This window comes from Cryptomeria japonica, chromosome 11, assembly GCF_030272615.1.
Source record: "Cryptomeria japonica chromosome 11, Sugi_1.0, whole genome shotgun sequence".
In the NCBI taxonomy this organism is placed as follows: domain Eukaryota; kingdom Viridiplantae; phylum Streptophyta; class Pinopsida; order Cupressales; family Cupressaceae; genus Cryptomeria; species Cryptomeria japonica.
Window position 1 is genome coordinate 292,802,445 of NC_081415.1, and position 25,147 is coordinate 292,827,591.

The 25,147-nt window shown below is 38.6% G+C and overlaps 1 protein-coding gene across 2 annotated transcripts in view; it reads right to left on the reverse strand.

Annotated features, from left to right (window-relative positions):
• The window catches only part of LOC131061916 (chaperone protein dnaJ A7A, chloroplastic), a 38,657-nt gene extending 14,316 nt beyond the window's left edge, over nucleotides 1-24,341 (reverse strand). The window contains exons 1-5 of one of the 2 annotated variants that reach the window (XM_057995838.1): nucleotides 24,158-24,341; nucleotides 11,198-11,340; nucleotides 10,649-10,790; nucleotides 10,441-10,498; nucleotides 7,162-7,204 (exon numbers count right to left, since the gene is read on the reverse strand). In XM_057995838.1, the coding sequence (XP_057851821.1) occupies nucleotides 7,162-7,204; nucleotides 10,441-10,498; nucleotides 10,649-10,790; nucleotides 11,198-11,328 (374 nt within the window). In that variant the 5' untranslated portion in view covers nucleotides 11,329-11,340; nucleotides 24,158-24,341. Of the gene's footprint in view, nucleotides 1-7,161; nucleotides 7,205-10,440; nucleotides 10,499-10,648; nucleotides 10,791-11,197; nucleotides 11,386-24,157 lie in introns of both variants that reach the window. The other variant, XM_057995793.2, reaches the window with a different exon arrangement.
• Nucleotides 24,342-25,147: the final 806 nt, after the last annotated feature.

The window sequence follows — 25,147 nt, forward strand, 5'->3', positions numbered from 1 at the left end:
CTTGTTTACCAGGTACATTAACGCCTAGTGGTCCACATAAAATGTGAACGGGGTGGCCAGTAAGTAATGTCGAAATTTCTGGACGGAGTACACCATCCCGAGGGCTTCCCTCTCTGTGGTGCTATAATTTTTCTCTGCCTTCGACAGGAGTCTGCTTGCAAAGTAGAGCGGGTGATCTAGCCCGTGACCGCCAACCTGCACCAGTGTGGCCCCTATGGCAAAATTGGATGCGTCAACGTGTACGTAGAACTCTTTGTCCCAGTCAGGATATGTTAGGATTGGCGCACCCACCAACCGTGACTTCAATTCTTGGAAGGCCTCATCCTGAGCTGTCCCCCATGTGTACCGTTCACCTTTCCTTGTCAGTTTGTCCAGAGGGCAGGATACTTGAGCAAAATTTTTGATAAATCGCCTGTAATACCCTATGTGTCCTAGGAAGGATTTGACTCCCGTGACATCTATCGGTGCCTCCATTTCCACTATCACCCGAATCTTGTCTGGGTCAGTCTTGAGTCCAGCCTTACACACTGTGTGTCCTAACAACTTCCCTTGAGGCACCATAAATCTGCATTTTTTGGGATTGAGTGCTAGGCGGGCTCGCCTGCATCTCTCCATGCATTCGCCAAGTGCGGCTAGATGTGCATCTTGGTTACTGTAGATGGACCAATCGTCAAGGAGCGCCCTGAAGTTCCCTACTGACATCTTTTCAAATATGTGAAGGATTATCCGTTGAAATGTAGCTGGCGCGTTGCATAATCCGAACGGAATTTGATTATACATGTACACGCCATCCTCCACTATGAAGGTGGTTTTTTATTTGTCCTCTTCGGTGATGGATATCTGGTTATACCCAGAAAATCCATCCATAAATGAATAAATTTCATGACCGGCCACTTCCTCCAAGATGCTATCCGTAAATGGTATTGGAAACGGGTCTTTTATGGTGACCGCGTTAAGGCATCTGAAATCCACGCAGATTCGGATCTGGTTTGCCTCCTTTTTAAGGGATATCATTATGGGCGACACCCACTCGCTGGTCTGCACTTTAAAAATAATCCTGGCTTCGAGCATACGTTCAATTTCATCATTCACTCTCGCCGCATAGTTTTTATTCATTCTGTATGGCCTCTTCCGTACATGTACGGCCCCAGGTACGAGTGAAATTTGGTGTACGCACAGTTCTGGCGGCACCCCTTTGAGGTCCTTATACGTCCAAGCGAATACATCCTTGTATTCCATGAATATTTTAAACGCGGTGGCTTTCAAGACTGGATTCTAGTCATCGCCAACCAAGATGTTCCTTGGCTCTGCTTCCGTGCCGAGGTTTGTAGGTTTTATGGACTCTTCGTACTGGATTGGTTTCGTCATGTCAAACCTGTGCGCTGGTACTTCGTTGACAAGGGCATCCCCTTCGGTGTATTCCCCGTACGCTGGCGGAAATTCATTCTCGTTCGGCTCCTCCTCAACCTGCAACATGTTGCACCCATACAGCAGCTCGTAGTCCTCCATTTGCCAGTGGAAGAGCCCATTAAGGGAATCGGTCTCGTCCTCGAAGCATCCTTGGATTCCCAGGACGCCTTCCATGTTCAGTTCCCTTCCGTACTTTCCTCCGTCAACTCCACCCTCGTTGTCTGATTTCGATTCTAACACGAGTTCTTCACTCACAAGTTGTGTTTTCAAGTCGATAATAAATTTTCACCCGGCTTTCTCCATTGACAACGTGTTACGCTTCCATTTGTGATTCACTCTGGCTGCCACCAACCACCCTCTGCCCAGAATGGCGTCGTATCCTTTCTTGGCGAGCGAAATCACCACGAAGTCGAGGACAAATGGTTGTGTCCCAATGGTCACTTGTTGCGCCATGAGCGTTCCAAGGGGTTTGATACCATGTTGATCCGCTTCCAGTAAGTTGAAGGTTGACAGCCATAGTGTCGGCTTGCCAAGTTGCTTCCAGGTTTCTTCCGGAAGCACATTCACTCCGGGCCCACCGTCGACAATAATGTTAGTCAAAATGGTGCCAAGTATTCCCATTTCTACCACCATCGGGTGCCAGCCACTGTATAGTGTCAGGACCAATGGGTCTGTAGGTGTTTCGCCGGAAACATCCGTATTCCGAGTCGCCTGACTATGCGGAGTTACTTGAACCGTACGTAGGAGTGTCATACGTAATTGCGGCATCGTTTCCAGGAGGTCCTTCATCTTCACAGGTACTTCAATTTGCAGCATTTGCTTCAGGATATTTTCCTCGGCCTCAGAGCGGAAAGTACTTGCCGCTTCCTGGGTGTTCCCTTGTGCCAACATTTCCTTCGCTACTTCAGCCTTCGCCTCCAGCGCCCGCTGCTTCTATGTGCGGGGGTCCGGGTATGTGGCCTTCTTTGCCTGTGACCGCGTGATTGCCAATACCCGTTCCTCCGTCCTGTCAATGTTGAGCAGGTTCACTCCAGACTTTGGGCAAGTTCCATCATCGTGGTCTCCAGGCCCACACCATTTGCATAGTTTTTGTGGAGTTTCTTCTGAGGTGCATTCCCTGGCAAAGTGGCCCCATTGATTGCAGGCTCGGCACTGGATCATTGGTCGTCCCTTTGCATCATATTGGATCTGGCTCCTATTATTATTATTGGTCTTCCCCCCTCGGCGGTTGTTCCGATATCCGCCAGATGATGCACTATTGTTGGCGGTTTGCGAAGTTCCGACAGTCGGCTGCTCTTGCGTGAAGAGAACTTGTTGGCTCCTGGTTTTCATATTGTAGGGACATTCCTTTGTCAAATGTCCCGCAATCTGACAAATGTCACAGAAAGCCTTCTTTGGGCAGGACCCCTTGGTGTGTCCGTCACTCCTACAGTTGGTACACCACACGTCGTTTTCTTCAGTCTTACTTGTACTCCCCTTCATGGCTTTGAGTTCTTTCAGCATTCGTTCCATGTCCTTTTGGAGAGCGTGCACCTTTTTACTCGATTCGCCACCGCTACTGCTTTCCCCGTCAGAGTCTTCATCATCGTCAGATGAGTATTTATTACTTTTCTTCTTCTTTGATGTTTTGTATTCGCTCTCTAGGTCCATCGCCCTATTATAGGTGTCCTCATATGACATCAGGGGTAAAATTTTCATCTTTTTTCGTAGGGAGGATTTCAATCCTTCAACGAACCATCGTTCCTTCAATCCCTCTGCTAGTTGGCTTTCCATTTTACCCAGCAATTCCTTCAACCTCCTGTTGTATGCCCGTACTGTCTCCTTGGTACCTTGTTTGGTACTGCATATCTCCGTTACAATTTCATTGTCATCACGAAGCAACCAAAACTCCTCCGTGAATTCCTTCTGTAGATTGGCCCACGTGGCCACTTTTTGCTTGTCCACATCTAAGTACCAATCTATGGCACCTCCATGTAACCTGGTTGGGAACTGTTGTACCCAGTCATCCTGGTCTGTCACTCCGTTGGCGGACCAAATGGTTTCACATGTACGGCAATGCCATAAGGGGTCTTCCTTGCCGTCCCCTGTGAACTTTAGCAATTTTTGTTTACTCACCATCCCGGGTCGTCTTCCTAGGGGTGGTTGTGCCTGTGTCTGTGGCCCTGCGCTGCTTCCTCCAGCAGCGCCGTTGGTGTGTCCTGCGTGGGCGACTGGAGGTACAGTGTTTTGCCTGTCGTGTGTGGCACCTACACCCGTACGGTTGCCCTCCCCTTCGCTCTCACCCGCGCCCACTCCTAGTTCCCATTGGTGATCTTCACTCCGTGGTGTAAGGGATAAGTTTCTAAACTGATCCCGAGTCTCCTCGACTAGATTTCATCGTAACCTTGTTTCTTCCAGAAACTCTTCGTGGCTCCGCGCCCTACGGTGTTCTGGCGACGCGTAGAAATTTCCCTCTGCTTCTGCACCCTCCGTGACACCTCTGTGGTTCCCTTCAGGCCACCCTTCGGCAAGTTGCCTTAGCCTCCGTCTTCGTTCTACTCACTGCTCTAGAATCAAGGCCCTCTGCGCGGCCTCCCTCTCGTCTGTTTCTGCTTTTTTATTTCTATCTTTATTCAATAGGTTGGGCATTAATTGCCGAACATTTCCATAACTCACAATACATAAATCAAAACACGTCTTTATTAATTCATTTCCTCAAATACAACTCGTGTCAATGACACTTTTATTTGAATATATAGAAGATTCAAGGTTCAATTCCTTCCTGGCCTGGCGCCATCCCGTTCTGCTTCCCGTCGGCTGTTATCTTTGTACTGTTGAAGGATCTATTGGCGTCGCTCTTCCTGGGCAATCTCCTACAGGCGAGCCTGTTGTGCCAGTGATGCCTGTGCAAGCAACCAGGGAAGATGGCTCATCAATCGATTTACTGTCGGGCTCACCTCCAACGCTGTCCACACGACACTTGGTGGGATTTCCGCCTCTCGTCGAACGTAGGTCTAGATGGCTACCTGGAGCAGAATTGAAAATTCTCTCGTTGCGGTGTCTTCTCGTGTGCAAAGTTCTGTTCGCGCGTCGTCAACCTCTGGGTTTAATTCACCAACAGGTAGGCCCATCGTGTCCGTACGCCATCCGCGTCTTCCGTTCCCGAGTACGTCTAGGCAATGGCGCCAAATGTTTACCCTCTCGAGTGAATAGCTTACAACATAAAGCGCGTAATGCAGAATAATGCCATAGATATCAGACAAGTATAAGATATGTTATTCCATTCATAATAAGTGTTTTACACAAGTTACATTCGGAAGTATATAAAGATGCCGAGGGGGTGCGAGCGCCAACCATTGCACCGCAACTACTACCCCTCGGTTGCCAACTAACCAACCCAATTACAACTTAATTAACTAGTCGTATTTCCGTATACAATAATGCCGCCAACATAACCAAGGTGGTCAAACCAGAATAAGTACCAAAAAGATTGTGTGTATAAAACAGACAGTAAAATGGAATCTGAACTTTAAAGATGGTACAGCTGGTGGAACTGGTCTACGGCTCATGATGAATCAGACATTAGAGCAAAGCCTAGGATGGTGTGCCAGATATGTGAAAGGAGACTGTGAAAAGGCATGATCATTAGGTAGTAGGTACTAATACCAACTAACATAACCATGTTTCAGTGTCTCTCTACATAAGAGAAACATGTATATATGGATTAAAGATATTACAAAATATTTAATGTTTTCAGCTGTCCCACTTTTAATTTAGCTCTATCTACCTACATGCATATGAAATTGACTGATAAATATCTATAGTTAAGTTAGTATGTATATTGGATGTCCTCATGAACATCTAACTTATCATTGATATTAGTTAAGGGTGCCAATGCTATCTTTCTCTTTACCTTAAAAAATACGACACTGAAAGGAAAATTGTACAGTTTTATATATTCCTTCTGTGGTTCCTAAACTTGCTTCTCTACTTTTCTGACAGACTTCACTGTGTATTGGCCAACTGTTTGGTTTCAGTTCTAATTGATGATCCGAATTTACTTGTCAAAGCTGGTTCAATCTCTTAAAGCAAGGAAGAGAGCAGAATTCAGATATCTGCTATCCAATTCAATAGAAAGGAGGTTAGGCAACACAAAGCGAAGCTTATGGAATTGGCAGCCTTCAAACAGGTTGGTTAGATGGACTCAATTCTGTCTATTTGATAAAAATTCGGAGATCATTGATCCAGGTGCCAGCTCAAACAATCAAACCACACATCTGCACAGTGTGTGTTGGTCCCAACTATACCTTCTTCCATGCAAAGCAATGGATGCAATGGAGTTAAGATGCTGCAACCTCCATGGGTTGGATTGCAGCAGCCTCCTGACATGAGAGAAACCTGTATATATTGGCAACACTTAGTGTTAACAGGATGCCTCTTCATTTGAAACAACTAGAAGACAAAATGCCTCATCTTCTCTATTGCTCTTCCGTCTACTAGATTGTCCATGTAATAAAAGTATATTAATGTATTGAACTTAGACATTCATTGGCTAATTTCTTCTCAAGAATGTTAATAAAAAAAATTGGATTACCAAAAATTATGTTTCAGTTCTATTTCTCTCTTGATGTGCATGCAAGTTCATTTTCTTGATGTTTAATGATCTTTGTTATGTGGTTTTCTTCCCCTTAAGTTATTAAACATCTGAATTCCAGCAAATTAGAGTGTTGTCTCCTCACAATACTGCTAGCACCTGGATCAGTCATCATCAGTTGACCCTAGGCTTTTGTCTATTTTAGATTTACTTTGTCATGGCCACAGAGGTGGCAGAAAGGATTTTTTTAATTTTTGTTTCTTGTTTTCATATGCTTCACAGCAGGTGATGGAAAGGTTTTTTGAAATTGTTTTTACTTGTTCATATTTTTTATCGTATGTTTCACAGCAAGACACCGTGTAAAGGGAGTTTGATAGAAGGATTACAGATATTTACAGACATGATGAATGGAAAATCTATCATGAGACTGGAGGCTCTAGATTCTAGAATCTCATCAAGAGATTTGGATTTTTCCCAAATGAGTATTTAAGCTGTGATCCAAACAATAATCTTATTTATTTTTAAATGGCATTGGTTCAAAATTAAAAACATGTTTATTCATTTTTAAATGCCATTGGTTTTTTAAAGTAAAAAGAGATCTTACGACATAGGTTAGTAAATCTCTTGCAAAGTCTGTGAGAAATGAAGCATAAGGCCTTGTTCATGTAAGGCTATAACAAATGTATCCCAAGTAAAAATAAAGTAACCTTTACTAAAGAATCAGCTGTCATAATGATATAGAGAATTCTGATCATATTAACTTTTAACCAAGGACGGGCCTTCTTTTAATAGACCATCCAGATATAATCTAGTCTGTAGCTCATATTAATGCCTATAACTAGTAACTAAAGGCACCCATAGATTATGGGTATAACAATTCATTTTACCAGCAGATACAAAAACTTAACAATCCAAACTTATGAAAGTATTACAGCAAAAGAATTGCAGCCAATGTTTCACTGTCGCATGCAACAAAGGCAACCTTCATTACTTTTGAAGATTAAATATCACTCTCATCTTTGATTGACCATTTAGCATGCTCTCTTTACAAAGTTTCAACTAGAACATAGTTTTGGGTCTATAAAGCAGATCACAAAAGCTAGAAACATAGAAAAAATATACTTCACCAAGCACTTTGCAAAAGGTAGGTGTCATATAGTTCACAGATTTGCACTCACTTGTTTACATCAGGATGATATTGCCTTGCAAGTTTCCGATAAGCTGCAAAGCAACAAAACTTACCTTAGGTAAATGAAGCATATCTGAAACTTTAGAAAAAATAAACCTTAAAAGTGGGCATGCATAGAAATTTAATTGCTAAAACAGAATTAGAATAAAAGGGAAAAATAGTCAAGTCCTGATGTAGCATCTCTGTTCTCTCACTTTAATGCAACTCCAATGTATTAACTTCAAAATTATTAAGCAGATGCATGAACGAAATGCAACTCAGAATTTACACTTTCAATATCATTATAACTTGAATAGTATCAACATGCACTCTTTTAATGGTTACAAACAACAGTAACATCCAAACATTCATTGAGATATAAGTTACAGGTCAAGAAGCCCAACCATGCTCCTCAAATACCAAGTGTTACTAGGTTAATATTTCCCGTGTAGCTACACAAACTATTAATTATTTATGGTTCTTAGATATTAACTTATTAAATTATAATAATCAAATCATTGCACAAAATCACAAGTTATACACTAATAAAAAAATAAGATTAATGACCTCAGGTTTGTTGATGCCATCTGGATGGTGCCCAGTATGAACAACAGTTGGTTTACCGATACAATTCATTATGGTGCCGCTCTTCTAACTTGGATTTACAAAGTGCAAATGAAGCAAACGTTTGAATAATCTCTTTCCTATTTATTTTAATATGTACACAGACTTCATGATTAATTTAAAGGACTGACCTCACCTGTTCATAACGTAAGGGATAACAAAATTTTAAGAATAATGCTCCTTGGATGGCTCCTCCTAGGACATTTTATTTGTTGCGTTTTAATTGTGCTTCTAGAGGAAACCTCGGCTCAGCTGACGCAGGAGTAGTGAATAAAGATTCCTCAATTAGTTTTGTACATGGAGAGAGGTTTCTTCTTGAGGCAGAGATCTAATAATGAAGCAGAAAGGAAATCTGTGGTTGCAGACCTTTATATGGCTTCTTCCTTAGGTTGCAGGAAGCATATAGTCAAAGGGGATTCATCTCTTGAGTTATTTTTTAAAACATGCATAACTTTGGACCATAGCCCCAATCCGAATGCTTCAGATTTAAACTATGCTGCCAGTTTGGGTTTGGGTCTGAGATTCAGGTCCGGTGGTTCAACAATTTTTCCCCAGGTTTTCTATGAATGGGTTTGGCCATACAATATAATATATATGTTGAATTCTACTTATACTTTTTGGCTATATGGCTATATATATAGCCGAAAAGTATAGATGGAATTTTACTAATTGGGACTTAATAAAAAGAAAATTTGGGAAAAAAATCTGCTTTTCCATCCAATGCAGATCAAAAAAAAAATTCTTTTGCTTTTTAAAACCAGAGTGAAGGTCTGGAAGCAGCAAATAATTTGACCATTTTTACCCAAGCACTACATTCTTCAAAAAATAACTCCAGTTAATTAGGTTTTGTTTTGTTTTGTTTGCTTTTTGTAAATTCCCATGGGTCCTTCTTGGGTTTGACCAAGGTATGGCCATTGGCTCAGGCACATGGGTTAAATGGCCAAGAACAAAGCCAGACCCTGGGCAAACCCAAGGAGGATCCAGACAGAGATCAAAACTCAGCTCAGACCAGTTTAGCTTCGGCAGGGGTTCATGGTGAACCCAATATCATAGGATTTAAATTATGTTACCAGGTTAGGCAAAATTGAGCAATGTATTGGGCAGGTTCAGTTTGGGTCTGCGTCTAGGGTCAATACAGACCTAGGTTTGCCCATGATCCAGCCCAGGCACCCCAAGTTCACAAGGTATCTGTGAAAAGCAGAAGCATAGCATGTTTAGTGGCAGCGTCAGTAGCAAGGGTTATAATCTCCTCAATGGTTAAGTGATTGCAGGGATAGGGTACATCCAGAGAGAAACCAAGAAAATTAAGAAGAGCGGAAAGGCTGCACAAGATGAAAGAAGCAACATCGTAAATGCAAGCAGCTTTTTCAGGAGTAGAATACATGAGCAACCATGCCCATGACCTGCAATTATCTCAGACGCCCATTTCTCCCCATAATCTCTTTCTCGCTCCTCTGTATCTTTGACTTCCCACACCACCTGCTGTAGCTCAAGACATCACAAAATTGACTCCGACAATGCCTCTCCTCTCAGCCCTTCTATTCTTTTTAAAATAAGATTTTATTTTCCTTGTTAGGGAAGGTTTTCCTTAAGCTTTACTACTTACAACATTTGAAAAACATGTCATTCATTTACTTATGGATTGCATTCCTGTCTGGCATTGAAAATCAGATCTTATTTGGAATTTTAAAAGCATTGGCAGTGGAATAAAGAAACTGGACAATGGAGGTCCTACCACACTTTGCAGATGTGGGACTCCGACATTTTTGTAATTATTTTGCTTGTATATTATATTAATTAGAGAATATTCATGCAAAAGGAACCCCACGCTACATACTAGATTGATCAATACACATAAAATTTATTTGGGCATTGTAGATTATCATATACATTCACATCTCTCTGTGGAGTCTTTCTCATCTCTTTTTATTGATTTTACATTTGACATTGAATCAATGAATATGAGTATTTTTATTTTTTGCATTCACATATATGTATATATAGATACAGTCGTACCTAGCTGTACTGAACCCACGAAATAAAAATCTGCCGTATCGCAGACCTTAACCCCAAACACAAATGGACAACTTTGTATTTAACTACAAATAAGCGAATCATAGCATGTTGACATTCCTAACTCTCTTCTCCTGATTTAAAATTGTATGGGATTTGGCATAATCCATTCCTGTAATGAATGGCTCTCTAATGATCACTCACATTATTTTGAGAATCTGCATTATTGCAAGGATAATTAGTTCATTTGTGCAAACTACAAAGTATACCAATAAAACTAGTAATATCATTAACCTATAGTATTCTCAAGGAAAACAGTGCTGTTCACTTCAGTAGCGCATGTTGACATTCCTAACTCTCTTCTCCTGATTTAAAATTGTATGGGATTTGGTATAATCCATTCCTGTAATGAATGGCTCTCTAATGATCGCTCACATTATTTTGAGAATTTGCATTATTGCAAGGATAATTAGTTCATTTATGCAAACTACAAAGTATACCAATAAAACTAGTAATATCATTAACCTATAGTATACTCAAGGAAAACAGTGCTGTTCACTTCAGTAGCACAAAAGCAGCTTTAATTCATTTAATTATTCCTAGGTTCTCCCATAAAAAAAATTAAATTGGTTCCATGAAACAACCTACTTACCACTTTTTATTTCAGACTTGCTTGCATTGCGAGAAACTCCAAGGATGCTGTAATAGTCCTGTAGCCAGAATACTTTATTTAGAAATAGTAATGCCTTTTACAAAATATATTTTAAACATTGTAAAATCATAAAACAAGATTCATAGAACAAAATTTATTCAAGCAAAAACAATGTACAAAATATTCTTAGAACAGAAATTTGACTTGCCGAATCTGCTCTGACAACTAGTCTATTGCCTCGTCGTCTAGAACCCCGGAAATATAAGCTTGAATCAAACATTAAACTGATAGATTCTTTTGCAAGGAAGCTTGAATTTGATGAAGCCAAAGTATTCTCTATACTCCAGCCACTGTAAAACATTCAATCCACATTAATACTATTTAATAAATCTAATTTACTGAGCAGATTATGAAATAATAAAATTTAAAAAAGGAGGAAATGCTTGTAATAACACCCGTTTCTGTAGAAACAGCAAAGAATGAATTTTGATACTAGCCCCAAACATTTGTATAGAGGGGATCACAAATAGGAAAACATAGACCTTTCTGATTTACTTTATTCCCTAGTTGAACAAACTTTCTGGTACTTTTTATGAAGGAGCATTGTTAGTAGGAACAAAGCATTAAAATTGGGCCTCCCATAAAGCTATTTGTAGAAAAGATAGCAGAAATAGAAACTACTGTAAAATCAGTACCCCCAAAAGAAACACATTAGGAACAAGCCTACAACTTCGGGCAGAAGAAAGAATAGAAGAACCTGCAATGAAGATTTGTCACTCGCTGTGGCTGCACAATAGTAGAAGCTTGTGGCAAAGAACGTCCTGCCAAACATTGATGCTGTAGCCTCAGATGCACTGACCATGCACCTCCACATGGTATACACGCCATCAGATAGCTTATCTGAAGAAGAAGATGGTCAGTTCACTATTCTATCTTTTTCCTTGGCTGCAAAAAAGTTACAGCATGAAATCAATTTTTAACTCTTTTTTACTAAGAAGACAAGAAAATATCTCTCCACATCCATTCAACAGTCTCTTTACTTCACACTAAACTACTGCATTACCGTTTCAGCTTTATAGTTATGTCTTTGGGAGGAAAGCCCTATAATTCTTTTCAGTACCAATCCTGGTTATAAAGTTGGCAGAAAGCAAACATTTTAGAGACACGTTATTCTGCCATGTTGCATCGACTCAAAGTTAGTTTGAGAACTAAAACAGATAGTTACTAGGAACAGGCACTAATAGTGGTACAGGTAACAGGGATAGTTATCAATACACCATTTTCAAAAAACATTGTAGACAGGTACTTGGAGTCAGCAAAAATAAAACAAAAAATTATATATAATTTAAATTTAGAAATAAATGAGCATACAGTAGATATGCATCTTTATAGAATTTAAAATACTAAACTGCTTAAAGTTAAAAATTAAAAGATTAACATTTTAAAATTTAAAGTATTGAAATAGATTACAATGAAAGCCAAAAATAATTATCAATCAAATATATATTAAATACAAATCGATAACCTCTGATATACGCACTGGTGGTCTTTACAGGCACAACTTCAACAATAGATGTTGGAAGCTTCGATTCCCAATAATAACAATAGCTTACTACAATTGTTAGAAAGAACATTGTTTGGAAAACACCCTCAAAGGGCCTTCTCAAGGTCAACTTCGATGGGGCATCTAAGAGCAACCCTGGCTTGGCAAGGGGGAGATCTAAATCTGAGATTCTAAAGTTTTCTTTTGTTAAATCCAGTTTTTTCCAGTTTGGCAATAAGACAAATTATTTTGCCAAATTGGATGGCAGCAGTGGCAAATTTAAATCTATTGTTAGACAATGGTTGCAAACATGCTATTGTTGAAAGGGACTCATTCAGTGTCATCTCAGGCCTTTAGAAGGAAGCTTGTGTTAAAAGGAAATTTCAAAGATTACTTGATGAAGCTATTGATTTATATCAGAAACTCTCTAGTGTCACTTGCATGCATTATTATAGGGAAGATATTAGATCAGTCGATGCCTTTGCCAATGCTAGGATCTCTCAAGCTTCTCTTTTAGCCCCTATAAGAGGAATAAATGACAAATGTCCACAATTGCAAAGATTGCTTTTGGACGACCAGGACAACCACTTGCCTTGAATTCATGGTGAGTCTGACTTTGCTCAAATTCATAGTAGGTCCGACTTTGCTCAAATTCATGGCAAGTCCAACTTTCCTCCTATTTTCCCATACGAATATTTAGTTTCCACTTCATGTTGTCCTTTTTGATGTGGCTCTCTACCATTTGTCCTCACTTAGGCTACCACTGGCATTGCCTCTTAATGAGAATGGCTTTGTCCTCTCACACATGTTGAATCTCATTTTTCTTTCATGAAACCATTTTAATTGCCCTTAGTATTGCATGTGTGGTTTCTTGCTTGTTGCTCTCTAAATTTGCCTTAGGCTAGGTAGTGTTGGTATATGTTTTCTTTTTGTATTATGGCTCCTAGGTACTACTCTAGTGTCTTACAGTACCTCTTTCAGTGTGGGAAATTATTGGATCCATCATTTGCACTACCTTCTTTGTTAAGTATGGTTAAGGTAGTTTTAGGCTATCTGTTCTAAGACTTCAACCCTTGCTTACTTTAAGTTCAAACTTGGTGCAAGGCTGATCTCTAATGAGTTGTAGGGATAGAGGGTTTGGTGCTCGATCACAAGGATCTAAATGTCTCTATACTGGTTGTGGCAGGTCAAGTTTGGGGTTTTCCATCAGAAAATGATTAGTATGCGCCATTGGAGAATGTTACTTTTCTAGATCTAGGTTCTTTCAGAGACCCTCAATCCCCTTCTTGAGTGGGGTGGTCATGTACAAGTTTTTGTGCTTGATGTGCAGACAATGCAACAAGAAATCCAGTCTCTTACATTTTTCTACCTTGACTTATGAATGGTGGTGAGAAATATATTAGTCTCCATTATAGTACATGCAGGCTTTTGGGCTTGAGGTGAAGGGTTTTTGAGCTTGAGGTGAAGGCCTTACAACATGAAATTCAATCTCTTAATTTTTTTGCCATGACCTTTGAATGCTAGAGAAACACTCTATTAGTCAGTGATGGTGCTTTGCCAAATCTAGGTTCTTTCAACGATCCTCAGTCCCCTCCTCCAAGGGGTAATGTATGGGATTTTGAACTTGAGGTGCACGCATTGCAACACCAAATTCAATCCTACGATTATGCCTTGACCTTTGAATGGTAGTGAAAACTCTATTAGTCTAGCATACAAACAACACCCAAGAGATTGCAAGCACATTTTCCAACCTTGGCGAGGGATGTTTTGGTTCATGACCAAAAGAGATAAGAGGTTATTCACGGTGTTTGTTTCAAGTCCTTGGCTAATTATAGCAATGGTGGAGATTTGGCTCCTAAACAAGCTGTAGTAGTCACACAAGGTCGTAATGTCATGTCTAGAGTACTAGAAGAATCACCTAAGAGTTGTCATAGGGTGGGAGGTTGGGATGTCACCAAGCTTTGTTTCTTTTGTCTTGGTTGTACCTTGTTTCTTGGCTCTATTGGTTGTCAACCTTTGTTCTTACAAGGTTTTTTGCCTGCTTTTAGTTTTTTGGGGTGTGTTTGTTGCTTCCCCTTGTTACCATAGGGCTTTTGTAAGCTTCTTCACTAGTCCTTAAGCCTCTTGGAGTCTAGTATGTAGTTATTGTTATTTGTACTAGAAGCTTGTTAACAATTTTTTAATATTATATGGGTGAGGGCTCTAATAGATCCCTCAATAATAGTATCAAAAAAAATTACACAACTCTAAAAAAGTCTCACTCTAACATGGAGGAACTATAAACTTAACTTAGATTTATGAGATTTGCAAGTGTAGAAAAAGCTGAATAGTTTCAACATTCAGCTTCAAATAAAACTAAATTTCAAAACTTAAACTTTTGAAGCATGCAAGCACCTTCTTGCCTCTTTGAAGTTTGAAGGTTAAAATCCAAAGTTACAGAACCTAGGTAATTTGTTACAACCTTACAACACACCCCCACTTGCATCTATTTTTCTGTCAAAATCTACCTAGGTGTCTATCACTATTGCCTAACTTCCATATTTTGTTGCATCATTAAATCAATTATGGAATTCATCACTTTGCGACTACGGGTCAATGGACTCATCAAAGTATGTTCATAAAGTCAAAAAGTATAAAAATTCATTTTTCCCTTTGTCCAAATTAAGGAAAACAGAAAATTATATATTTCTCTTATAATTGGGATGAACAAAAACGAAAACAACTAAATAAATAATGAAAAAATTAAAAAGGTTTAGATTTTTATTTACTGAAAAAAATGGCACGTTGTGTGCACCCATCATGCATCCCTCCCACCCCATCCATACACACTCCAAGCACACATCAAGCACCTCAGCTCCTCTTCCCCACTTCCATATCCAATACTCTCCAAGTGCTCCACTTAATAAAGTTCACTTTTGCTCCTCTTCTCACACATGTGATATCTTGGACTAAGGTGGCATAGATTGCTCATAAAGAACAAAATGGGAGAGCTTTTATATTGATGGGATGAAGGAGGATATTTTCGTTCATTTTAGTACACACTTAGTATTGACGTGTCTTTGAAGACACTTAACCATACCCTTCTCTTCCCTTCCAAATACCCTATGCACCCTCTCACCACATGACATCCCTCGCCTCACCATTAATGTAATAGCTATGGTCGAACTCCTTCTAGGCCGACATAGCAAATGCAAATGTGTAATTGGCCTATCGGCCTTACACATTTACCTTGTTCGACTTTTACACATTGTTGGCTTTCATATTTATATTGAATCGGTTTGTTAACTAAACATAACTAATATTTGCTCTGCCACATTAGAAGATGTATTAACTATAACCAATTTCTAATAAGGAGACGTGATGGTTTATGAGAAGCCGACTATTGGGAAAGTCGTGTTGATTGGATACACACTTGTGTGGGTATATAGTTTGTCACCCTCCCTTCACATGGATCAAACAATTATCAAGCAGATTAAGCATCGAACTTCAGCAGATCGTATTCCTCCATAAGGAAATTGACATACTTCAGCAATCCGATAATCTCCTTCAGCAGTTCGTGTCTATCCTTCAGCAATCTGATATATATCTACAGCAAAGCAGACATATCTTCTACATATTGTGATTTGCAGATCGGATTGTGCCATCAATTGGTTGATTCTGCTTCAAGGGTTGAAGCGAATTTATTGAAAGACATCTTGTGTATTAATAAATAAAATAAGAAACTTTGTTGTTGGGTTTTTCACCTTCAAGAGGAAGGTTTTCCCAAGGTAATATCTGTGCATCTTTGTGTGAATTTTCTTTCTATCTAAACTGATCACTAAAATTTAACATGGTATCAGAGCCACGGTGAAATAAGATCGTGATCAGATTTCCTACAACTGCGAAGTTTTCTCCTCTCTCTCACCTTCAACAAGAAACTTCAAGTCTCAAAAATGGTGAACGGTCTTAAAGTCAAGGACAGGCTTGAAGGCACATCATCAAACTTCACCTCATAGAAGTTTAGAGTGCTTATTGCACTTGAAGAAAATGATCTTCTTCTCAGTTTGTGGAGGATAAAGACTTATCTGAGCCTAGAGATCAAGAGGAGAAACTTCAATTCAAGAAGAATGCCATAAAAACATTAGTGTCTCTCATCTCCAAGATGACAACTGCGAGAGACATGTTCAAGACCTTGGAAGGACTATATGAGATTAACAACACAAGTAGGGCCCTTGCATTGAGGCAACAACTTCGTCAAGTAAAGATGGCAAAAGGAGAATTAGTTCTGTCATTCTTCATGAAGATTTCAGAATTGAGAGATCAACTAAGCGCAATTGGAGACCTAGTGATTGATAAAGACCTTGTCATGTTGGCATTGAATGGTCTCCCTCATTCATGGGAGCCATTTATTCAGAGTATAAGTGGGAGATCCAAATTACCTAAGTTTGATCGACTTCGTACGGATTGCATTCAAGAAGAATCAAGATTGGTGGCTAGGGGAATTGTCAAAGTCTCTCAAAATGAAGACACTCATGTTCTTGCCACCCAATCAACCAAGAAAGGAAAGAATTGGAAGGAGGGAAATTTCAAAAGGAATAGAGACCAAAGATCAAATTCCGCACCTGATTCAAAGAAGAAGAAGAAAGATTTATCTCGCATCCAATGCTTTAGATGTGACAAGTTTGGTCACTATGCAAGGGATTGTTTGACAAGACCTAAGCAACAAGAGGCAAACATAAATGAAGTCTCAACTCATAAGGAAACTGAAGATAACTCCAATGGATTCCTCTATATATCAGCATTATCAAACAATGTTCCTACAGATAGTGATACCTGGCTGATTGATAGTGGAGCCTCTAGACACATCACCGACTATCAGGAGCATCTTTCAGATTTGGTGGAGAAGGAGTCTAATCTCCAAGTGATTATCACAGATGATGCACACTATACAGTAAGAGGGTTTGGTGCTACATCACTCAATCTAGAATCTGAAGTCTCTCTTCATCTAAATGATATTTTATTCGTGTCGGGAATCAAGAGAAACCTTGTGTCTATCTCTGCCTTGGAGGATAAGGGCTATCAAATTGCATTTTCTGAAGGAAGAGTTCTTGCATGGCCAAAGAACTCCAACATCAAGATAGGTCATGTGATCGGGAATCAACATGAGAGTTTGTATAAGCTCTCCACTCACCCAGTTCAAGCTCTTCTTCATGACTCTTCAAATTCCAACGAACTATGGCATAGAAGACTTGGACATCTTCATTTCAAGGCTCTTCCATCATTGGAGAAGATGGTGAAAGGTATTCCTAAACTTAGTCATGTTCATGATAATACATGTAAAGGTTGTGCTATGGGTAAAAATGTTAAGAGTCCATTTCATAGCAGCAAAAGTAGGTCTAAAGAAATTCTAGATCTTGTACATTCAGATTTATGTGGTCCAATGTCAATTCCATCCCTAAGTGGATTTTTATATTATGTAACTTTCATAGATGACTACTCTAGGAAGACCTGGATTTATTTCTTAAGATCTAAAGAATCTGATGAAGTCCTAGGTAGATTTAAAGAATTTAAGGCTCAAGTAGAAAATTTATCTGGGAAGAGAATTGAAGTTTTAAGGTCTGATAATGGAAGTGAGTACACCTCTGGTAACTTTCATGATTTCTGTATTGAGGCAAGGATCAAGAGGGAGTTTTGTGTCCCTTACAACCCTCAACAAAATGGGGTTGTAGAAAGAAAGAACGGATCCATTATTGAAGCTGCAAAAGCTATGATTCATGATCAAGACCTTTAGACTTTTCTATGGGCAGAAGCTTCTAGAACAATAGTATATGTTCAGAATAGATGTCCTCACCGGATATTGCAGAATATAACTCCTGAAGAAGCCTTTTCAGGGATTAAGCCTGATGTCAATCACCTGAGAATCTTTGGTTGTCCTGTGTATGTTCATATTACCAAGGCCAAAAGGACCACATTGGAATCTTCTGGCAAGAGAGGAATATTTGTGGGCTACAATGAAACCTCCAAAGCCTACCGAATCTACATTCTTGGTCAGAAGCAAATAGAAGTAAGTAGAGATGTAACATTTAAGGAAGATGTTGCATTCAAAAAATCTAAGGGGTCTTGCATGGAGATAGATGATGAAAATCATGAGACTCCTCAAGACATGGATATTGACCATACTCCTGAGATTCAGAGGGAGTCCATTGAACCTGTAGCAGATGATGATCCAATTGAACCTTTGGATACTACTAATGGGCCTAGAGATATTGTTGTGACTCAAAAGAGACCTCTTTGGGCAAGAAACACTATGCAGGAGGCAGAACAATTTGCAACTCCTAGAGGCACATTCAGAGAAGTAAAAGACAACAGAGATTCTCTAGCTATGTTGCATTGATGTGTAATCTTATTGAGACTGAACCTTCTAGTGTTGAGGAAGCCTCAAAACAACAAGTTTGGAAAGATGCAATGGATGAAGAGTATCAATCCATTATCAAGAATGATGTGTGGGATATTGTTCCTAAACCTGAAGGGAAGTCTGTTGTATCTTCCAAGTGGTTGTACAAGATTAAGCATGTAGTTGATGGAAGCATTGAAAAGTACAAGGCTAGATTTGTGGGTTGTGGTTTCTCTCCGATAGAGGGAATAGACTATGAAGAAACATTTGCTCCTATTGCTCACTATACTTCCATCAAGACCATCATTGCCATTGCAGCAACTAAGGGATGGAAGTTACATCAGATGGATGTGAAGACAACTTTTCTCAATGGTGTGATTGAGGAAGAGGTCTACATCGAGCAACCTAAGAGGTTCATGATTCATGGGAAAGAGTCTTATGTGTGCAAATTGAAGAAAGCCTTGTATGGTCTCAAGCAAGCCCATCGTGCTTGGTATGAAAGAATTGATAGATACTTAGTGGGTTTGGGTTTCTGCAAGAATGATGCTGATCCGAATCTTTACTTCAAGGTATTCAATGGTGAAATGTTGATCTTGGTACTTTATGTTGATGACCTATTTGCTATCGGGGAAGATCGTCTCATCCATAGATGCAAGGAGGAGTTGAATTCGAGATGGACTTAGGACTCATGCACTTCTTTCTAGGGTTGGAAGTATGGCAGAGGCCCAATGAGATTATCCTAAGTCAAGGAAACTACACCATTGATATCTTGAAGAGATTTGGAATGTTAGATTGCAAATCTATGTCCACACCGATGGAAACTAACTTGAAGAAATTGAGGGAAGTTGCAGCTAGTTCAGATCTTGTGGATCCTACTATGTATAGGCAGTTGATTGGATCCTTGATGTATCTAGTTAACACTAGACCAAATATTTGCCATGCAGTGAGTGCACTTAGTCATGTGTGAACCAAGATAGATACATCTAGTTGCAGCCAAGCATATCTTGAGATACTTGTGTGGCACAGTTGGATATGGCTTGAAATATTCTTCCAGTGTGGACCTGATTCTTGAAAGCTATTCTAATTCTGATTGGGCAGGGAGTGTTACTGATCGGAAGAGCACCTCTGATTGTTGCTTCGGTTTGGGATCTGCTATGATTTCCTGGTGTAGCAGGAAGCAGTCTTCAGTGGCACTGAGTACCGCAGAGGCAGAATACATTGCAACATGTGTGGCAACTCGCGAAGCAATGTGGCTTTGGAAGCTCCTTGCAGGATTGTTTAGACAATCATTGGAGCCTACTACCACTCATTGTGATAACCAAAGTTGTGTGAAGCTTTCGGTCAATCCAGTGTTCCATGACAGAACAAAGCATGTTGAGATCCAGTACCACCACATCAAAGATATGGTACAGAGGAATGTTGTTCAATTGAGATACATTTGTACTGAGGAGCAAATGGTTGACATTCTCACCAAGCCTCTTGCCAAAGTGAAGTTTGTGCATTTTCGAGACAAGCTTGGAGTTGTGGAGAATGAAGCCTTTGCTGAGAGGGAGTCTCAGCATCAATGATTACTTGAGATGTATTATAATGCATTCTTCTCTGTGAGAGAAATTTGAGGTGCAAGCCCCTGTTAATGCATTCTTCTCTGTGAAGTTTGAGGTGTAAGCCCTTGTTCCACCCTCTGCGAGTAGGTATGGTGGATCCACCCTCTGGGAGTAGCCATGGTGGATGTCATGGGAGAAATTTCATGACTTAGCACTTGTGTTTATTCACCCTCTGGGAGTAGCTATGGTGAACGTCATGCTAAGATGACGACATCACATTTCAGTGATGAGCACTTGTGTTTATTTGATTTCCTTTCATGGGAGTAGCCATGATGGACCCACCCTCTAGAAGTAGACATGGTGGTTGTGTTCATTTGTATTTCAATTCATGGGTGTAGCCATGATGGATCCGCCATGGTGGATGTCACTATGTGACTCAAATATTGAGAAGGATTCCTCCCTAGCTAAGAGGGAGTGTTAATGTAATAGCTATGGTCGGACTCCTTCTGGGCCGACATAGCAAATGCAAATGTGTAATTGGCCTATCGGCCTTACACATTTACCTTGTTCGACTTTTACACATTGCTGACTTTCATATTTATATTGAATCGGTTCGTTAACTAAACATAACTAATATTTGCTCCACCACATCAAAAGATGTATTAACTATAACTGATTTCTAGTAAGGAGACGTGATGGTTTATGAGAAGTCGACTATTGGGAAAGTCATGTTGATTGGATACACACTTGTGTGGGTTTATAGTTTGTCACCCTCCCTTCAGATGGATCAAACAATTATCAAGCAGATTAAGCATCGAACTTCAGCAGATCGAATTCCTCCATAAGGAAATTGACAGCATCGAACTTCAGCAGATCGTATTCCTTCATAAGGAAATTGACATACTTCAGCAATCCGATAATCTCCTTCAGCAGTTCGTGTCTATCCTTCAGCAGTCCGATATATATATCTACAGCAGAGCAGACATATCTTCTACATATTGTGATTTGCAGATCAGATTGTGCCATCAATTGGTTGATTCTGCTTCAAGGGTTGAAGCGAATTTACTGTAAAGACATCTTGTGTATTAATAAATAAAAGAAGAAACTTTGTTGCTGGGTTTTTTTACCTTCAAGAGGAAGGTTTTCCCAGGGTAATATCTGTGCATCTTTGTATGAATTTTCTTTCTATCTAATCTGCTCACTAAAATTTAACACTCACCACATGGCATACCTTGTCCTTTGTTACCACTTGTTTTCTAATTCAAATGCCATTCACTTATCTACAAGCAAGCAAAAATATTAAACATAAAGTGATTAATACCATACGCATTATATCAAAGGTGGTACTGCTGTTTATTAGGCAAAGCACGCACATAGGAGGTGTCTACATATGGGGCATGCCCAACCAACCTATCCATCCCTCCCTTGTTTGCATACCACACCATGCACACATACTTTGTCATTCCTTCTTTGTCTTGTAGATGCTGAAATCTAATTTTTACTTGCAAAGAAAAAATAGCCCCACATTGTTTTGGGGAAAAGAAAACTTGGCAATATAAACAAACACAAAACATGTTAAGTGTCTTTGTACGAAGACAAACTCCTTTGAATGTGCTTGGCACACTTTCCAATCCATACGTTCCAAAGTGTAAAATTACCTAAAAAGCCTGCCAAATGCACTATCCCTTTTCTTTGCTAAGTGTGCCCAATTTCTCCATGCACCAATTGTGCCAAAACTTTTGCATCTAAACCCCTGTTTTGTCTCAGTTAAAATGTTTGAAAGCTCTCATGATAGGCTACACAACAGGACAGTTTGAATTTGTTTTAAGGTACACATAACAAGTGACTCCTTTTGTCGTGACATCTGTAATTCTTCCATTGTATGATGAACAAATTAGCGTATGGAATGTGGGATAATTATAAAAGGAATTCACCAAAGAGATTAAATAGGAACAAAGTGCAACCTTTCTTGTGTAATCAGCATTGACAACAAACAGGTGAGTCACAAGGAATTGGTTGACCAAAACAAGGATGAGTTGTAACTTACACATGCCAAAATCAAATCCACCAATTTGTTGGACAAAGACAAAGCCACAATGTTGAAACTTCAGTTATAGAGAATCAAAGAAGACTTTGGAACTATTCTCAAAGTTCATACAAATAAAATCAAAAAGCTAATGGATTTAGCTTGTATCATTGATATAGATAGTGAATAATTTGTATTTAGAAGTATTTTCTCTTAATTTACCATTATTTAGTTGTGCAAGATGAATTCCATAGGGTGGAATCATTTTCAGCAATTCTACCTCTCTTGTTTAATGCATTATCATTTATTCAGAAATTTGTGCATGTTTGTTTGTGTGAAGAAAAAGTGTTCAGATGAAGTCTATATGCAAAGCGGAAAAAAAATTGTTAAGCATGTTATCTATTTTCAAAGTATGTTATAAATCCATCTTGGAAATCTTGTAAATCTTCCTTTACAAAAATAAATAACAATTATTTTAGCAAAGGAAGCCTCCCCTCATACTTAATGAAAAAAAATAATTTCACAGACAGAATTTTCCTTTTTGACCCACGACAATGGAAAACAATAACATCTTTAACATAGAAAATGTTGTCAAATTTAAATCAGCAGTCTCCAAAATGTGCATCAACAGTTATTTAGAAGATTATGAAGCTAATGAGACATTGCTCGAACAATAGATGATTGAAGCTTAGATTCCAAAGAAGATGTTATCTTGTCGAGACAATGTGTTTTCCAACAAGGTATCCCCATATGTGTTCATATAACGTCCAAGTTAAGGTATCCGGTACATAAGCAGTTTAATGATTAAGCTGCCCGTGAGTTGTTGTCTTCCTTAAATTCAGAAACATACTGAATAAACCTATCCCTTATAGAAACATAATTAATCAGCCACCCCAGTGAAATGCCTTTCATTGGAGACTCTAGGTAGAAAATGAATATAGAGTGGTGCACTGAAAATCAAATCCAGTACAGAAGTAATTAACTTCCACCAATTTACCTTCAGAAGACTGCCTGGCTGACAAATATCTGTATTTAAATAAGATGTTATGAAAGGCACATTACACTGGGACATCTATCCATAGTGAGGCTGGTCCACTTGCTTTATATTAAACACTGGCAATTTGCTGCATAAACTCTGGGTGGCACCAGTGACAGACCGTGTACCCAAACTTTAAAGTTTTCACCATAAAAACCATATACCTTGCCAGTTTAAATACCTGAGACAGTCAAGTATTCTACAAGATGTTTATGAAGATAAAAATAAGTTTATAAAACTGTATGGCATTTTTCTTTGATTCGTCTTAATCAACAGTGACTACAATACAACCATCAGAATGACAACTTTGAATTGATAACCCATTTTTTTATCACAAATAAGGTCAGTCATCAAATTTAACCCCTCTGCAGAAGCTAGCTGATACCCATCCTTGCCAAACATGCAGCATAAAACCTTTGGTGAAAACAAAACACCAGGGGTTCAAATTATTTGAAGCACAAGAAACTAGAAATAAACATATCATAAAAAATTGAGGAAACGAGTTAGACCATGCAGTCATTAATAAGTATAGAATGTTAGAATCCAAAGAATTGAGATAGCATAACCAAAACATAGACGTCGATTTGAGTAATAAGAGAGTAAGTCAACGATGGCTCACTCTCTTCAAAACTACAGAAGCTGCTTATAACATGCCCAAGCATAAAGCAAGAAAATCGTTGTTTTTTCACTTTTTTTGCTACAATGCTAAAAGTAGCATAAAACTACCATAAACTCTGTTTAAAACATCTCCTGAAATTTCCTCGGTAGCATGCTAGTTATCCAAAACTAAATGAGACGTGTTGATTCATTCCTCCTTTAAACAGTGACCTAATGGCCATGGATTGGATTCTCCCTACATCCAACACAGATAGTATCGCTAAAACAAACCAACGGAGAGCGTCTCGAGTAAAAGAACAACAAATGGGTACTAAATTCTTGAGGAAAATAATTACAAACGGGCACTAAATAACCGAAGAAGCTACATTCAGCCGTATTACAGTAAATCCTGGCATTGAAACTCCATTTTCAACTTTCGCAAACAAGTTTGAACTCCATTAAAATCGTGTATATAATTGCAACAAAAGCCCCAAGCCCTGACATGATTGCGAGAATATGGAGCTTCAAACTGTCAACCAAACGATCAAAATTCAGACAGACTTAACAAACTTGAAACCTACTACGGATAATTACTTACAGGCAATTGGACCGCTTGTGTGGAAATTAAGTTTTGCGATAGGAGAAAAACAGTTCCAGCACAAGGATTTTGTTGCTTTCTATTTGAGCTCCGCTTCCTCTGCCCTCTTCTTCTCCTTCACTCGCATCTTTATCCTTTTTTTAAACGCTATTTAAGCTAAACCCCCTCCTACGTTAAACGTGTGAATGTATTCAACCTTAGGGCCTTGTAAGATTAGGTAAGAATAATGTGAATAAAGCATAAGTACAAGTTCAAAGTTCCCTCTAGAGGATTGTAGAAAAACAAGTGAATTGAAATTTTGGAGTAATGACTTTCGAGTAATTTATCTTATGCTAATTGAAAGAATATAAACTAGCATATTTATATTTTATAAATAAAATTTATATATCAAATTTTTTTTTTTTAAATATCTTTAACATAGATTACTTAATTTCATATCATTAATATTTATTAGAGAAAATATAAGTTTTTTTTAAATTTAGATTTAAAAGCATAATTTTTTAAATTAGGAGTTTGTTTTAAATCTAGATTTAAAAATATAAAAAAAAATTGGCATTTAGTAAATAATAATAACAGGAAGTTGTTTTTAATTTAGATTTGTTTCTTTTATGTCTAAATTTAAAAATATAATTTTTTTGCATTTAATAAATAATAATAATAGGAAGTTGTTTTTTAATTTAGATTTTAGTATTTAATTTATTTTTTAAATTATATGTTGCCTAGTCATTAAAATGACACGGTATCATTGTAGTGTTACGCCTTTCGACATAATAAGTAATCGTATATCTAAATTTAGATGATAGAATTAAGATTATAATTAAATCAAAATAAATACAATAACGAAATGGGAAGATAGAGAGGCTTAGCGTCGAAATTAATGATAGAGGAATGATGTTGTGTTGTTCTAGAATGATTTGCTATTGTTATGAAAATTAAAAGCCTTGGTCTAATGATTCATAAAGTTTGAATTAATACAAAACATGATGAAGA